Source organism: Nicotiana tabacum, chromosome 7 (genome assembly GCF_000715075.1).
Source record: "Nicotiana tabacum cultivar K326 chromosome 7, ASM71507v2, whole genome shotgun sequence".
NCBI lineage: Eukaryota > Viridiplantae > Streptophyta > Magnoliopsida > Solanales > Solanaceae > Nicotiana > Nicotiana tabacum.
This window is the reverse complement of record NC_134086.1, coordinates 170,268,183-170,286,783: the sequence shown is the minus strand read 5'-3', so window position 1 is coordinate 170,286,783 and position 18,601 is coordinate 170,268,183. Positions and strand designations below refer to the sequence as shown.

General features: G+C 34.9%; 1 protein-coding gene across 2 annotated transcripts; it reads left to right on the top strand.

Moving 5' to 3' along the window:
- Positions 1–15,159: 15,159 nt before the first annotated feature.
- LOC107820952 (uncharacterized) lies at positions 15,160–16,698 on the top strand. 2 transcript variants are annotated; one of them, XM_016647318.2, is made up of 4 exons: positions 15,160–15,558; positions 15,681–15,730; positions 15,959–16,180; positions 16,328–16,698. In XM_016647318.2, exons 1-4 carry the CDS (start codon positions 15,262–15,264, stop codon positions 16,395–16,397), a joined length of 639 nt encoding a protein of 212 aa, XP_016502804.1. In that variant the 5' UTR covers positions 15,160–15,261; the 3' UTR covers positions 16,398–16,698. The 2 variants fall into 2 exon arrangements, with proteins under 2 accessions (XP_016502804.1, XP_016502805.1); XM_016647319.2 differs by having other exon boundaries at positions 15,162–15,558; positions 15,962–16,180.
- The last annotated feature ends 1,903 nt before the right edge of the window (positions 16,699–18,601 follow it).

Below are 18,601 nucleotides of genomic sequence, written 5' to 3'. Positions count from 1 at the left end.
AACACAATGTGTTCAGTATACAAAATTTGTACTTGAATGACCCTACAGCTCTTGCTGCTATGCAAACAACGGGTTTAAGAAACCAACTAGATTGTACTGTGATTATTGCAATATGAAAGGACACAAAAGGGAGAATTGTTACATATTTATTGGGTATCCACCCAATTTTAAGGCTAACAAGAAGAAAGGTTTTGAGAGGCCATAACAATTTGGAACCAACAAAGGACCTTCAGTTAACATTGCCAATTACTTGTGGCATTCAGTTGCATCAGGCTCCAATATCTCTGCTCAGCCATCTACTCAGTATATGCCAATGCCTACTTTCACTCCTAAACAGTATCAACAGATCCTACAGCTGATCAACAAGCCAGTACCCTTACAGGAATTAGTTGCTAATATGGCTGGTATATCTAATTGCTCTAGCGTTAGTTTATCTTGAGACACTGAATCCATTCTATGGGTGGTTGACATAGGGGCAACACATCAAATGGTTTCTAGCTTGAATATGTTGCTAAATCCTGAACTAATTACACTTAATCTAGCAAAATTCATTTACCAAATGGTCATGTGACCTCTGTTACACATGTTGGTTCAGTTTCACTGTTTAATGATGAACTAACAAATGTCCTCTATGTTCCCCTTTTAAAATATAACCTTTTGTCTATCTCAAAACTAACTGAACAACTGCAGTATTGTGTGAGTTTTTATCCTGATTTTTGCATCTTCCACGACCTTTGCACTAGCAAGGTGAAGGGGATTGGTAAGTAAAAGGATGGTCTATACTTACTTCAACTTACCAAGAAGCTATCACCTGTCAAAGCATCTATTCCAAGTGCTTCAGTTTTCCCTGTGTCTTCTTAACATTGTTTCTTTTTTGCTCAATCTAATCAATTTCTATGTGACACCAGAGATTTGGTCATGCACCAGTTGCTGTTCTTCAGAAAAATTTGTTTTTACAAAGTCACTTGTCCCATAAAAGAGTCTTTGTCTTGTACACTTTGTCCTTTGGCAAGACAAACTAGGTTTTCATTTCCTACTAGTACTTCTAAAACCATCTCTCCTTTTGAGTTTGTACATATGGATGTGTAGGGTTCATATAGATAATGTACTTACAATGGTTATAGATATTTCTTCACTATTGTTGATGCCTATTCTAGAATGACTTGGGTTTATTTGATGAGAATAAAAAGTGATGCGTTGTTTTACACAGAAATTTCTTTACTTTGATTAAAACTCAGTTTTCTGCTTCTATCAAGACCATTAGATCATATAATGGACTTGAATTTTTTAATTCTCAATGTACCACTCTTTTTACTTCTCTTGGAGTGGTGCATCAAAGTTTATGTGTTCATACTCCTCAACAGAATGGGGTAGCTGAGAGAAAACACAGCACTTGCTTGAGATGGCAAGGGCACTCAAGTTTCAAGCTTTTGCACCTCTAAAATTTTGGGGTGAACGTATTCTCACTGTTGTATTCCTAATAACAAACTGCCTTCCTCAGTTCTTTCCAGCAAGTCTCCTTACGTTTGGTTGTTTATGTTATGCAACCAAACCCAACTTTACAGACAAATTCTCTTCTAAAGTGATCCCAGCAGTATTTGTGGACTATTCATACACTCAAAGAGGAAACAAATTGTACAATATTGCCACTGGTTCCTTCTTTGTTAGTAGAGATGTGTCTTTTAGAGAGTCAGTATTTCCTTTCAGATTTCCCAAGTCCACCTCCCTTGAACCATCTACCTCTTTTTTTACTTCACCACCATTTACAAATGATTCTTTTCCAAACTGTCCAGTTCCTCAACCTCCTGAGCAAAGCATCAGTGATTCCTTACCATCTCTTAACTTATCTGTTCCCCTATCTCTTAATTTGCATCTCCTGACCTATCATATGCCTCCAGTTCCCACTCATCTCATGTACCACTACCATCTTTGATAAAGTCCATTAGGATATCCAAACCCCCCAGATGTCTCACAGATTATGTCCACTCTTCTATCACCCCTTATCCAATCTCTACTTTTTTATCTTATTCTTTTCTTTCTTCTTTCTATCAAGCATACCTGACAACTCTCCTCTATTACTAAACCTACTTCTTTTGAGCAAGCTGCCAAGAATAACAACTGGTTTCAGGCTATGAAGCTAGAAATTGAGGCCCTTATTGACAATTATACATGGAAGCGGTCGATTTGCCTATAAGTAAAACACCCATTAGATGTAAGTAGGTGTACAAGGTGAAGTATAAGGTTGATGGTAGTGTAGAGAGGTATAAGGCCAGATTGGTGACTAAAGGTTTTAACCAATATGAGGGTATAGATTACCATGACACTTTCTCTCATGTAGTGAAGATGGTCATTGTCAGATATGTTGTGTCTTTGGCTGCTCAGTATAGTTGGCCACTCTACCAGATAGATATCTATAATGCCTTCCTTCAGAGAGACTTGTTTGAGGAAGTCTACATGTCCTTGCCACATGGATTTAGTAGCCAGGGGAGAATAAGATTTGCAGGCTCCTCAAATCACTATATAGTCTCAAACAAGCAAGTAGGCAGTAGAACTTGAAGCTTACCACTACTCTTATCAACTCAGGTTTTACTCAAAGCAAGCTGGATTATTCCCTGTTTACTAAAAGGCAAGACACACACATTGTCATAATATTAGTGTATGTTAATGATTGCTAATTACTGGTAGTGACATCAAGCTGATACAAGAGGTAAATCACATCCTTAATAATAATTTCAAAATGAAAGACTTGGGTAAGTTGAAGTATTTCTTAGGGATAGAATTTGCTAGATCATCCAATGGCATACTCAAAAACCAGAGAAGATATACTCTAGAATTGATATCAGAATGTGACTTAGGGGGAGGAAAGCTAGCTATAACCCCTTTGGAGTAGAATCAGAAGCTCACTAGTTTGGAGTATGACAAGTTGTTTGAACTTGACAATGATAAAGAGCTGGAAGACAGAAGATCCTATCAGAGATTGATGGGAAGTCACACGACAAGATATATCCTTTGCAATCCAAACATTGAGTCATTTTATGCACGCTCCAAAAGAGTCACACTATGACGCGGCATTAAGAGTAGTTAAATATGTGAAAAGTCAGCCAGGCCTAGGACTTCTGATGAGTAGCAACAAGTATGGGAATATCACTGCCTTTTGTGATGTTGATTGTGCATCTTGTATAGTGTCTATGTCACGACCCAACTTAGAATTATGATCGGCACCTAGGAGCAAGTGCCCCCAAGTAAGCCTCATCGGTATTTTACAGAAAATCGGACACAGTTTCACCTGTTTTTTGGACTATCCCAAAAAATTTCCTATCTCAATCAGCAACCAAACATCCTAATAACAATTCAATGACAATGACTTTATCAATTAACCAAAATAAATATCTACCTTTAATAGTCCACCCACTAATGACTAGAGTACTACTTTATCTCCAAATTTGATAAGAATGAGCGATACTCAATATAAATTTATAATAACAAAGAATACTCGAGACACTAAAATATTGATTATGGAGCGACTCTAAGAGATTCGAGAAAGAGACTATAACAAATAAATAACAATCTTTTCCCATGCAAATAAATGCGGGGCTCACCAGAAACTATCAACTCGTGTACTCTAAATAACAGAATCCTCGCTTGCGTCTACTGTTGTCTCTCTAAAAATAATAGCGGGGATTGAGTCGCTAGCTCAGTGAGTAATAATACTTAATCACAACCGTTTTTAATGGGGACAAGTCAGAAAACATGTCTATATAATAATAATCAAAAGCTATCATAAAAATAAATTGCCCTCTCAAAAATGGTAAATATAATCAGTCTATCCATGTGCTGCTTGTAACAGAAATCAATTTAACAAATCGGTAATAAACTCGGTAAACACTGTCTCACTGCAAATCTTTATGTTTGGGAGGTTTCCAAGAAAGGATCATGTAATTTGTATCACTATGGGGATCCCTTCGTAAAAGGAGTCAAATATAACTGTAGGTCCCTACTCGAGGTAAAAATGTAACTGTATGCTAGTTCTACCTTCCCACTAGCGAGGGTTATAACTGTAATATGTAATCTATATGCACAAGGTGCACCAGCTCTAACGAACCCGCCGTTAGCTACGGAATCGTTCAAAGTCTCTTCCCATCTATACTTGTCTTTGTAATCAGTAAATACTCGTAGGAAAGCATTTTCAAAATAGTATAGGGCATTTCAATTCTTATCAAATCATGTAATATCATTTCGGTAATAGTAATCATATCACAAATACAGTAAAAACATATCTAGTAATAGTGAGAATATTTTAAATAACTATAGATATCTCAAGTAAATTGTTCGGCACCATATCAAGTAAAGGACTTGTCCCACATGCAAATTTCAAATATTCGATAACACCTTTTATTTTCAAAATAATGTATAAACCATGCAGGTTATGAAAACACAAATTACGGTAAAATTACTACTCACAGTGCTCGTGTCGAAATACCAAGCGTGTCACCTCGAGCAGTCCATAAGACTCATTCAACTACTTATATTATCACAAAATCGGTCTATATATCAGCTTAGTGAACAATTAACGTAACTGGTCTTATCATGACATTCCCTCTTTTTTTTTCCTCGGAAATATAGCTACTAATTCTCTGTTAATCAATTTAGTAGTACCTAAATCAATAGGAACTACAATTTTCTATTTATTCTTATTTATTTATTTATTTATTTTGGATTGATACCATGATACTTCTATATATAGAGACAAGGTAAAAGAAACTAATTTAAAAGGATTGTATTAAAGGCACTAGTGGTTCTTCATTAGGCTAGATTATTTGTTATGAAATTAATAAAATATTTATTCATCTAATTCAAAATTCATATTTGTGCTAAATCAAAAGTAACTTATCTTTTCTTGTTTCTAATTAACGAAACAACCGTTAAATGGGCTAGGTTGAGTAAATTTTTACTTACCTTGTTCTTCCCCACTTTATAAATTCATTCAACGAAAATAGACAGAACCTTCCTTTCTTTTTCCTTCTACTGTGTTGAATAGCTTCTGCCGAAGCTTGATATTCTTCACTACCTAACCCTTCCTTTTGTTTATATTGATGCCATGGGTTTTCCCTTCCCTTAATCTCTTTTAATTTGATTAGGATTTCACCCAAATCTCTTTTCTGTAATTGTCTACTGCGTACCCTTTCCCTTAGCCCTTTTTTTATTTTTTTTTATTTTTTTGCCAGATTAAAATCTGGTGGACTTCGGCCCTTTTTGTGCATTTCTTTTTTTTTTTTGGTTTTTTTTAGTTAGTTTGCTAAGTGACTACTATATTCTTGTTTAAAATTATGGGATATTACATCCTTCCCACCTTATAAATTCGGTCCCCGAATATAACTCAAGTACGCACCTGTAGACTGAAATAAATGAGAATATTTGACGTGCATATCATCTTATTCTTCCCAAATAGTTTCTTCAATGGTATGATTTCTCCATAAGACTTTAACGACACAATTTCTTTTGATCGTAACTTTCTTATTTGTCTGTCAGCAATAGCGATTGACTCTTCATCATAAGTTAACTTCTCATCATATAGTGTAATTGGTGCTTCACGCACATGGGAGGAGTCCAATATACATTTTTTTAATATAGAATAAAGACATGGAATACTAGATAATAAAAACAATAACTCAGAACTAAACGGTAAGCGACGACTCCCATCACTTCAAGTATCTCTTATAATCTTATGAACATTGGATTCATCTTTTCTCTTTTTCCAAATTGCACCGTGCTTTTTATAAGAGAGACTCGTATGATCACTCGATCACTAACTGTAAATTCTAAGTCTATTTTTCTCGTCTGTACACGATTTTTGTCTGCTTTGTGGTGTAAGTAATACCTGTCTGATTGCTGGACCCTATCAAAAGCTTCTTATACTAGCAAGTTTGAACCTAACACTTTAGCCTCATTTGTTTTTAATCATCTAATAAGGAAGCGACATCGTCATAGAGTTTCATACAATGCCATCTTAATACTCTAACTGAAGCTATCATTGTAGGTAAAGTTAGCTTAACGTTGGGAATCATCTCAACTACCTCCAAGAGAAAATATTCAAGCTCTCAACATGTCCTCATAGATTTATATAGTAATTTCAGACTATATATTTGTCTGTAGATGAAATGCAGTACTAGGATCTACTCGTGTACTCAATAATTCTTGAAAAGATTTTCAAAAGCGTGAAGTAAATTGTGATCCTCTTTTAGAAATAATGGACAATAAAATCCTATGAAGTCGGAAAATTTTCCAATTTATGTATATCTGTGCATATATCACTTTACTATAAAAGTATTGACAAATAAGAAGTATGCTTACCATGAAAACTTATTTAAAATTTCCAACATATAATCATAACTTCTTATTGTTTAAAGTAGTTATGTCATAAAATTCACTATAATTATATTTTATTTCCACTTTGAAATCTCGAGTCTTTGTAGTGGTCTTGCTAAGTTGTAAGTGCTTACCTTGCCATGCCAACAAGTCAAATTGTTAGAAACAAATTAAGAAAATTTAAAATTGTTCTTTCTTTTCTCACAAATACAATTTTCTTCTAGTCATGGTACATCTTATTGAAACCTGAATGTATAGTGTATCAAGAGTTTCGAGCTCATTACGAATAACTCGTCTTAACCCATCTACGTTTGGTACACGTGACCGGTCACCTAGTCAAAGAACACCGTCACTATCAATAATCATATCATTGTTTTAACTACCCAGGACCTCATCGCGTACATAGTCGCTCATCTTTATATTGAGTGGTCTTTATATACTCTACTAGTGAAGACCTGGCTTCAACACAAGCCATTAATGTCTCTAAATTCCCCATACTAAATTTGATACCAGTATCCTCTAGTTTATGCATATCTTTAGCCAAAAGTCTCCAGCTATATGTCCAAACTATCTATAGATTTTCTGCTCAATGCATCAGCCACAACATTCGCTTTTCCTGGATGATATAAAATAGAATAATCTTAGTCCTTGAGAGGTTCAATATATCAACACTATTTAAGATTCAAATCTCTCTGCTAAAAATTTTTGTCAAGCACTTACGGTCAGTATAAATCTCGCAAGTTTTATCGTATGAGTAGTGTCTCTAGATCTTTAGAGCAAATACCATTGCAGCCATCTCCAAATCATAAATAGAATAGTTCTGTCGTGTTTATTTATTTATTTATTTATTTATTTATATAGTTGTGTTAAAGCACAAGCTATCCCAATCATTCTACATGATAACACATCCCAATTCGACTTTTGAAGCATTACATAATATCGTAAATCCAGTAGAACTTGATGGTAAAGATAATACCAATAATGGTCAAATATATCTTGTGCTTCTAAAAGCTCTACTCACATTTCTTCGTCCATTGAAGGCGTAATGGCTTTCTGGCCACTTAAACTTGTAAGGCTTTTGAAAGCCGATATATGAACTTTGTATTTTCCCATTTTAACACCTCTACTTGAGAAAATGTCTACTAATAAACACTTGTCATGCTGCGTGTTATTCAATCGCTGCTGATATGAATTTAATTTAATATTTTATATAGCCACATCTTCCATTCATTCAAATTTGTGACCACTTATATGTTCAAGGTCCCACTTCTTTTTATTTTTTTATTTTTTTGTCAACTTAATTGTTTCTTCATATAACCCTTGTACCCCAAGAACTGCTTCCTCCTTCCCTGTTGCAGATCTTCTAAAGAGATAGTATGTGTGTGTAATTCATCGCGCAAGCGAAAGCCATAAAACCACCTCCCGAGCTTCTACCATTATACACGTACTTGCCTTTGTAAAATATTGCAGTTGCTTTTCAACAAATCAAAAAGATGTATTACGCTGTTGCTTTTCAAATCAGCAAAAAATTTAACAAATCAAAAAGATGTTGAAAAGCAACGAACACTGTTGCTTTTCAATTTCTTATTACCTATTCTTACTCCAAAAATTTGTCCCGATCTCTTCCATCTTCCTTGATTCGTATGATAATGGATGTTGACTTTTCTCTAATATGAAGTTTTTGAGTGTGATTAATGGTTAAAAATTAAAGAATAGTCAGATATGTGGGTTGAATATGGAGCTCTTGAGTTTGATTTATCAAAATTTTGGTTATGGCTTTAATTAAGAATAAAAAGCAAAAGACGGGAAAGGAAGAAGATAAATGGAGGGGGTGGGGCGAAGATAAATGGAGGGGTGGCTTTTCTTTAAATCTGACCCGATGATTTTTTCTATTTTTTTAAATTAATTATTTTTTTAAAATTATTTATCATATTCAAGCGCTTAATACTTATGATTAATATGCAATTGGCCACATCAGCTATAATATTGCCACATAAGCATAATCAACGGTCAAAGGTGTTTATTAATAGACATTTTCTCAAGTAGAGGTGTTCAAATGGAAAAATAAAAAGTTCATGTATCGGTTTTCAAAAGCCTTACAAATTTAAGTAGCCAGGAAGCCATTTCACCTCCATTGAAACTTTGAATTATCTTTTTTTTCTATGTTAAATTGGTAAATGGCGCCATTACTATGGAGAAATTCTACAGAAAATAACTTGTAGTACCCTCCCTATCACAAAAAGTTATGAATATCCATAGAAGTAGTTGATCCTTGCCACTTCTAAACTATTTCTATCCTATTAGAATCTTCCGTAATACCATCCTTAGTTACAATATGCTCGAGGAATTGACGTAGCATCCAATTCCATTTATATGCTATATCTATTTGTTCCGATCAATCTGAATGCCACGGAGACTAGCCAAAATTCATGCTTCTAGAACTTAGTAAACAACTTATTTTCCTCCAACGTCTTTAATACATTATTCGAGTGATCCACGTGTTCTTTATGGCTATGAGAATATAACAGAATATCGTAAGTAAAACTAAGAATTTATTTTTTCCAAAAACAACTTGAACACCATATCCATTATATACATCAATACAGCTGGAGCATTGACCAGTCTAAAAAGCATCATAAGTAACTCCTACTGTATGTATCGGGTTCTAGAGGCGGACATCCAAATATTTTACTTTCTTATTGTAAGCTGATGATAACCAAATTAAAGATCAATGGCTCCTTGTAACGGATCAAACAAGTTATCTATACAAAACAATGGGCTTTTATTGTGTATTGTTATCTTATTTAATTATATGTAGTTGATGCACATTCTTAAGTATTTATCCCCTCTCTTTTTAAAATTAAAAAAATTATTGGTGTACCCCATAGCGCACACTTTATATGATAAAACATGTATCTGGTAGGTCTCTCAATTATTCAATTAACTCTTTTAACTCTGTTGGTGCCATATGATACAGTTTGCGTGTTAGGTATCAGCTCAATACCGAAGTCTATTTCTCATATTGGAGGTAGTCCTAGTAAATCTTTAGGGATACATTAGAGAATCTCTCATTATGATACTTTTTTTTCTCTCAAACTAAGTGTTTCTTCTCTTGTTCCCCTTACGGTATCTATGAGATCCAAACAACCTTTTTTCTATAATCGTAGTCTTCAAAATATATAACTTGTTCGTCTCTAAAACTTATAAAACCAGCTTTTAAAGTTCAACAAACCTAATAGTCTTTCCATTGTAATCGAGGGTAGCATGGTAAGAAGATAATTAATCCATATCCATCTGCACGTTAGAGTCAACCATATCAAGTACAACTTGGTTAGCTAGGGTTTCCTTCTCTTAACTTGAATCTTAAAGTTTTAAACACATGTCTAACTACTATAAATTTTTCACAAATGTGGACCCGAAAAGGATCGCTTAATATTTCAAAATATTTTTGATTTTTAAATCTTCGACTCATATTAAAATTCATACTAAAAGATATTCTAATCTCGATATTCTTATGTGAGTTCTTGCACGCCTATCATGTCCATATTTTCAATCTTTCTGGTAAATGCAACTGATAAAGAAGAGAGTCAAGTCTTCATATATGCAGTTACTATCTTATTTAAACAATTAACCAACCTTCAACAAGCCTCTAAACATAAGATGTTGCTTGCGTATCCAGCTGAGAAAGTTTAGCGTTATATGTAAGTATACCCAACGTCTAAATCAATTTCTTAAATGATCTAGCAGGCAAGTTCACGTCATAAACTGTCAAGAAGGAAGTGATTCATAAACACTTTAGTGAAATTATTCCCAAATTAGTTGTGTTGCTCTTGTTGGCATCTCTAAGAGTACAATAGCATTTCATGTATTCGCCATGTTCTCTAGTCTAAAAGTTGCATGTTCCATAGACCTCTTCATGAAATATACTATAGCTTATAACGTGGTAAGTATTCTACAAAAACCTTTAAGGATCCTTTGAACTATCAGAAATAGTAAACTTAGTAGTTTCAACTTTAGAAACTTTATTAAGAATATTTTGTTGTTCCCCATAATCTTCTAGGTGCATGAGCACTTTAGAGCCCCTATTCTGTTGCTCATTCTTCTCATGTTCATCTATTATATCCATAAAGATCTCTTTTTTTTCGTGATAGCACTCCTTTATCGCTGTAGTAGTGGACTAGTATAAATTTCCGAAATGAACCCTATTACATATCTTACCAGAAAGCACCTCATACGGCACAATGAACCTTTCACTGTCTTGTATACTACTTATGTAGCATTTCTTTGCTTGGAGATGGCTGCATGTCCATTGGCGAAATTTGACGTCTTTGAAGTTTGAACCTCTAGCCAAATTCTATTATAGGGTAATTGGTTCGAGCCATACACGAATAGGATAAGTAATGATAGATTTAGTTATCTGACCTTAATCGCTACACACGTACGGGGGAATAAGAAAGAAAGACAAGACACATCCTATCACGCCCTCATAGAATCACGATTATGGGAATGACCGGCTACATAACCATAATTGAGATTCTACTACCGACGTGTGGTCATTAGTCACAAGAATAACCTAGTGCTCTGATACCAACTTTGTCACGACCCAACTTAGGATCATGACCGGCACCTAGGAGCAAGTGCCCCCAAGTAAGCCTCATCGGTATTTTACAGAAAATTGGATAGAGTTTCACCTGTTTTTTGGACTATCCAAAAAAAATTTCTGTCTCAATCAGCAACCAAACATCCTAATAGCAATTCAATGACAATGACCTTATCAATTAACCAAAATAAATATCTACCTTTAATAGTCCACCCACTAACAACTAGAATACTACTTTATCTCCAAATTTGATAAGAATGAGCGATACTCAACATAAATTTATAATAACGAAGAACACTCGAGACACTAAAATATTGACTATGGAGCGACTCTAAGAGATTCAAGAAAGAGACTATAACAAATAAATAACAATTTTTGCCCACACGAATAAATGAGGGGCTCACCAGAAACTGTCAACTCGTGTACTCTAAATAACGGTATCCTCACTTGCGTTTACTGCTGTCTCTGTAAAAACAATAGTGGGGAGTGAGTCACTAGTTCAGTGAGTAATAACACTTAACCACAACCATTTTTAATGGGGACAAGTCAGAAAACATGTCTATTAATAATAATCAGAAGCTATCATAAAAATAAATTGCCCTCTCAAAAACGGTAAATATAATCAGTCTATCCATGTGCTTCTTGTAACAAAAATTAATTTAATAAATCGGTAATAAACTCGGTAAACACTGTCTCATTGCAAATATTTATGTTTGGGAGGTTTTCAAGAAAGGATCATGTAATTTGTATCACTGTGGGGACCCCTTCGTAAAGGAGTCAAATATAACTGTAGGTCCCTACTCAAGGAAAAACTGTAACTGTATGCTAGTTCTACCTTCTCACTAGCGAGGGCTATAACTGTAATCTAATCTATATGTACAAGGTGCACCGGGTCTAACGAATTTGCCGTTAGCTACGGGATCCTTCAAAGTCTCCTCCCATCTATACTTGTCTTTGTAATCAGTAAATACTCGTAGGAAAGCATTTTCAAAATAATATAGGGCATTTCAATTCTTATCAAATCATGTAATCCCATTTCGGTAATAGTAATCATATCTCAAATATAGTAAAAACATGTCTAGTAACAGTGAGAATATTTTAAATAACTATAGATATCTCAAGTAAACTGTTCGGTACCATATCAAGTAAAGGACTTGTCCCACATGCAAATTTCAAATATTCGGTAATAACTTTTATTTTCAAAATAATGTATAAACCATGTAGGTTATGAAAACACAAATTACGGTAAGATTACTACTCACAGTACTCGTGTCGAAATACCAAACATGTCACCTCGAGCAGTCCATAAGACTCATTCAACTACCTATATTATCACAAAATCGGTCTATATATCAGCTTCGTAAACAATTAACATAACTGGTCTTATCATGACATTGCCTCTCTTTTTCCTCGGAAATATAGCTACTAATTCTCTGTTAATCAATTTAGTAGTACCTAAATCAATAGGAACTACAATTTTCTACTTATTCTTATTTATTTATTTATTTTGGATTGATACCATGATACTTCTATATATAGAGACAAGGTAAAAGGAACTGATTTAAAAGGATTTTATTCATGTTCTTACGTAGTGCTTTACAAGCACTAGTGGTTCTTCATTAGGCTAGATTATTTGTTATGAAATTAATAAAATACTTATTCATCTAATTCAAAATTCATATTTGTGCTAAATCAAAAGTAACTTATCTTTTCTTGTTTCTAATTAACGAAACAATCGTTAAATGGGCTAGGTTGAGTAAATTTTTACTTACCTTGTTCTTCCCTGCTTTATAAATTCCTTCAACGAGAATAGACAGAACCTTCCTTCTTTTTTCCTTCTACTGTGCTGAATAGCTTCTGCCGAAGCTTGATATTCTTCACTACCTAACCCTTCCTTTTGTTTATCTTGATGCCGTGGGTTTTCCCTTTCCTTAATCCCTTTTAATTTGATTAGGATTTCACCCAAATCTTTCTCTATTTGTCTGTTGCGTACCCTTTCCCTTAGCCCTTTTCTTCTTTTTTCGTTTTTTTGCCAAACTAAAATCTGGTGGGCTTCAGCCCTTTTGTGCATTTCCTTTTTTGGTTAAAGTTAGTTTACTAAATGACTACTATATCCTTGTTTAAAATTATGGGATATTACAGTTTAGAAATTCTGTTACTGGTTATTGTATAAAGCTGGGAGACTCACTAGTTCCTGGAGGTCCAAGAAACAGAGTACAATATCAAGAAGCTCAGTTGAGGCTGAGTATAAGTGTATGACAACTACAGTAGCAGAGCTGGTTTAGTTGCATGGTATGTTAGAGGAATTGGGAATGGAGGTTGATCTACCAATGGAGTTATTTTATGATAACAAGGCAGCTCTTCAAATAGTATCGAATCACATGTATCATGAGCGTATCAAACATATAGATATAGACTGTCATTCATCCGGAAAAACTACATCAGGGGTTAATCAAGACAGAACATGTTCCCCGCAAAGAGCAAGTTGCCGACATTCTAACTAAGGCTCTAGGGAAACAATTGCATAGTGAAATGTTGTGCAAGTTGGGGATGATTAATGTATTTCGTCACCCAACTTGAGGGGGAGTGCAGAAAATACTAGCAGTTGTTATAGTTGTACTTGATGGATATAGAGTGGTACTTAGATGCATAATTAGTTAGCTAGGACTATGTTAGAAGATAGTTAAGTTAGCTAGGGAGTTATATAAATAGGCATGTACGTACACATTCTAATTAAGATTGAAGAAATGCAATTGAGATTCTCTCTTTGTAATAGACTCAAGCTCTCGTTCTCTAACCTAGCTCCAATTCTCCTTTTAACAATTTTTCTTTATAGCCACCAACAACAAGGGACTCGAGTGCTACGCGAACAACATTTCCTTTCTCTTCACTCTTTGACTTAGTATTTGGCACTTAATCTGTACCCCTAAGCTCTCTTTCTATTTTTCCTTGGTTATTCGTAATCAATTTTAACCTCTTTTACAAGGACCAAATCAATTAATTTCACTCTAAAGAAACTGCAAATTGAAATATTACTCCAAACATATTGCATAGTGGAGTAAATTTTCAAGTTGTCCCCAATGTATGAGGTAGGTTGTGATCGGGGCGGAGCTAGAAAAAACTCGAGTACGGGTTCGATTGAGCCCAATAACTTTTGTTCAAATAATGTATTCATTAAATATATACAAATATTAGATTTAGAATCTAATTATTGGCACTTGAAGTCGTCCTTTTAAAATACTCATAAAATTGAAATTCTAACTCCGCCTCTGCTTGTGAATTTGTGATCATATCTCCACTTGGCCGATTATTTTTATTCCGATTCCACTCTAGATATAGAAAAGGGCAAATTTGAAACTTCACACATTTGTAGAAGAAAATCCAAAAATTGAATTTGTCTCATGCTAGGGGAAGAGTTTGTGTGTGAAGTTCAAAAATTCCCCTCTGAAAAGTCTTGAAGTCATGTGTTCTTGGACCGCGAACCATATATAATAATAAAGATAAACTTTGGGATCAAAAGTTGACAATTTACTCAATATAATTAAATTGAGAAAAAAACCTTCAAAAACACTACTCCATTAGGTACTTTAAAATAGACTAGTACTTGAAAGAAAGTTAACTCCTCATTCATATCCAAATAGTACTGCACACACAACTCCTCATAAAACTGGGTAAGTAGACGTTGAAAATAAAGAAAATTATTTTCAAAAATAAAATAAAATTTTAAATATACAACAGAAAGATGAAATAGCCCTGCCAACTTTTTACCTGAAAGATATTATGGAAACGAACTGCATGAAATTCTGTACTACGGTTTGGTTCTGCAACTTGTATTACGCTATTTTTTACCAAACAAAAGTAACCAACTTTCCACCCGACTCGGTTTCCCCATTTTGATTCCCGGTTAACGCAACCGGAATCAGCCGGTCAATTCACCCTAACGTGAACCCTCTTACGTGTCACTAACTGATTCGAATATCCGTCGGTAATCATTCCTCACACGAAACGGCCAGATCTTCTTAACGGCAATGCCATGTGCTTGCTGTCACCGTTAACGGAGCTAGGACCACATGTATCTCTTCCCGTAACCGTCTCGTTTAATCTCCACCCTCCGATCAAATCAACAGTCTATTAAAATTCCCATTTTGCCCCTCCTCTGGTCTCTAACTAATTTCAGCTGTCATTGCTACTGAGAGGGACAGAAAGAGAAAGCTCTTTCGAGTCACTTTTCGTTCCTAGTTCAAAAGTAAATGCATATTTATATACTCCACATATTCAGGTAAATATTTGAAGAAATGGGTGATTTTCTAAGGAAATGCGAGAAAATCAGAGAGATGAAGGTTATGGAAATTGGACATGGAGGTTCGAGAACAAGAGAAGACGTGGAGGTTATTTCCAGTTCTTTGAGCTTAAGTAAGAGAAGAAAATTTGATGCTGCTTCTCCTGCTTCTAACGTTGAATTTAGTGAGAATTCAGCTTCACCGGCTACATCGGTAACGTCCGTTCATATTCCGACGAATTCGCAGTGCTCGAGTACTTGTCATGAGTTTGGTGAAGTTGTGAAGAGTAATTTGAAATCGTTAGATCTGAAGGCGAGTTAAATGCTAAAACGCATTTACTTCCAATTTATTGTTTATTTAAACCGTCGTTTCTCATATGCCATAACTGCTTGAGTAAATTCAAAAATTTGGTTTTAAATTTTGAATTGTTGCAGGCCGAAGGATTCGAAACTGACAATTCAGCTTCTTTTAACGGCGGCTACAGGTAACATTACGTTGCAGTGATTCTTTTTCTCCTTCCAGAATTTTAGTTGGCAAATTCTCTTCTCTTTGGCTGTGAGTACTGTCTCTTCATTTTCCAACTGGAAACCGTAACAAAAAATTTCTCCACTAATATATACTTGCTGTTTTACGTGTATTTAGCTGTACAGAAAAGCGTTTCTATTTTATCTAAGTTTATTTACGTTTGCTTCGTATATTTTTTCTTTTGAAGCAGTGAAAATTTCAAGCCAATTGATCAGCCGAATCCACCAACTGAGCATTGCGGAGACTCGGAAGAAATGGAGTCATCATCCACCACAACGAAGAAATCATCCTCGTCAGCCGTCGATGCTCACCGGAAACCATCGTCTGCGGCGAAGGTTCCATCAGAAGCGGAGATCGAAGAGTTCTTTTCAGTAGCGGAAAAGCGCGAGCAAAAAAGATTCGCAGAAAAGTAAGTGTGTGCTAAAAGCTGCAGGGTGCGCATGATAAGAAACATACACCCCACCAGCTCATTTTAGTGCGGCCAAAAAAGGTTTTTTTAAAAAAATAAAGAAGATAATATGTTAGTAATGATTTCCTGGTAATGGTGGTTTTGCAGGTACAATTACGATATCGCGAAGGACGTGCCACTAAAGGGACGTTACCAGTGGGTTAGTTTGAAGCCTTGAAGAATGAATTAATCAATGAAGAAAAGGAGATGACAATTGTTCATGAAAGTTACACGGCGAGTTTCAAGAAATTAGGAATCCAATACTTTGGACCTTTAAATTTCTTTTCATTTCTAGTTTTAGATCAGCATTTACTATTTACTGTTTCAGCTTAGTTTAGCTTTATCGGTGTACAGCCATTTGCCTTTCCATATCTGTGTAAAGAAGCTATTTATGTGAACCTCCCTTGATTTTAGTAGTGCCATAACTGAACCTTCTTTCTGCAATCTGCAACCTTCCCCATGAGTAGGAACTATCTGCATTAAAATTGCGTATGCTGTTTGATTCTGTTTTGGGATGGTAAAAGTACAGTGTAACAGACTGGGCAAGCCAGTGATTATCTGTGTTGGGCAAGGCAAGTTGGACATGGATCTGGAATTTTTCTTTGAAATACAAACTAATTAGCATAAATATGTCTCTTTTTTTGTGTGTGAAATTGTTCAATAAGTTATCTTGTAGTATCCACTTTGTTTTTGTAAATTAAATATAGCTGTCGAAACGCTTCCTTTGTATCTTTTCTTTTTTTCTTGAGCCGAAGGTCTATTGGAAATAATTTCTCTACTTCACCAGGTAGGGTTAAGTTCTGCGTATACACTACCCTTACCATACCCCACTTACCTCATTTGTGAGATTATACTGAGTATGTTGTTTTTGTCGTTGTTGAAACGCTTGTTTTGTTTTGGGCGTATTTGGCTTTATTTATGGGAGAGGGTGGCGAAATGAGTAAATATTGAAAGCTGTTTGGAATATCACGAGATGATTCTATAATTCTATTTGGAATGTGCCTATTCAACTGTTCTTTTTTTCTTTTTCGTCGGGCATCTGAAAGGACTTGAGATCGAGAGGATTAATTAATTAAAGATTTTGTCATTTAGCTTTTAGGAAGATCATGGCCATGTATTTGATGGAAAGAATTAAATGTGATTTGCCAACCGGCCAGAAGGAATATGGATATATTTGGTTTGCTTAGTTTGCTAGTCTTGGTAAATTGCACCGGCCTGGTTTGTGGGGACAATCTTGTTTCGTCAATATTTTGCCTTTTAATTAATCTTCTGTTTCTTTTCTTCTTTTTGAGTTCAATAATCGACCAGATTGATTTGCTTTGTTTTTGCAAGAATAGCACCCCTAGTTGGATAAGGCAGTTAAAAGGACATAGTCAACTGTTGATATTGAACATATTGGATGGGAGATAAAATGATAAACTGTTGGTAGTACAAACAAATGAGAGAATAATAGTCAAATTTGCCAAGAATGGAGAAAGGTGAAAGCCAGTTGCAAATAAGGTGCATAGAACTTGGGCGCCGTTTCGCTTGCTGATCTGTATGATTCTTGGCATAAAGTTTTCTTTTGATACTTTATTCTTTTTTTGAAATTCTTTTACAAAAGAAACCCAAAAAGGAAAAGGAAGAAAAATGTGAGAACAAGTACAAAGCAAATGTATGTTCCTTTTTCATGGGACCCTTGTGTCAAGCTAGAGAAGTCCACCAATCGCATGCGAGTATCAAAAAGAGTTCTAAAACTGCATTTTATACTGTATGAATTTGTACCTTTTAAAATATGTAAGTCAAATACATATTCCCGTGAAAAACGTACATTAGAAAAGAGTCGTTCTTGGACTATTTAGAGTAGTTGCCAGCAAAGATTTCACAATTTGAATAGTAATATCAAAAATTTGTATTCCCGTGATCTAATGAGTCATCGATTTTCCTGTTAGCTATGTGAAGAAATAAGAAAAAAGGAATTGGACGTAAATAAAAATTCCTCTTACGATACAATAAGTTGAGCTCAAAATATTGCTCTAACTATGGGCAGGGCAACTCGGTGCACTAAGTTCCAGCTATGTGCAAGATTCGGCAAAAAAGCCTGACCACAAAGGTCTATTAAACGTAATTCGTTTCTACTAATCTTGCTCTAAACATATTTAAATTATATTTTTACTTTAGTCATGTAATGCATCATTACTTATACTACATCGATGTATAGAAGTAGGAGGAGGTAAGCACGTGCCGTGGAGGAGTGGGGGTCAGCTGACTTCCATGTGCTTTGGATCTGATGCATACACATTTTTAAAATAGAGATTAACTAAAAAAGAAGGAATGTTGTAAATATTTAATCCACATTGGATCAAAGAAGAGGAAGGAAGGTTGGTCCTCGTTTTAAACAGT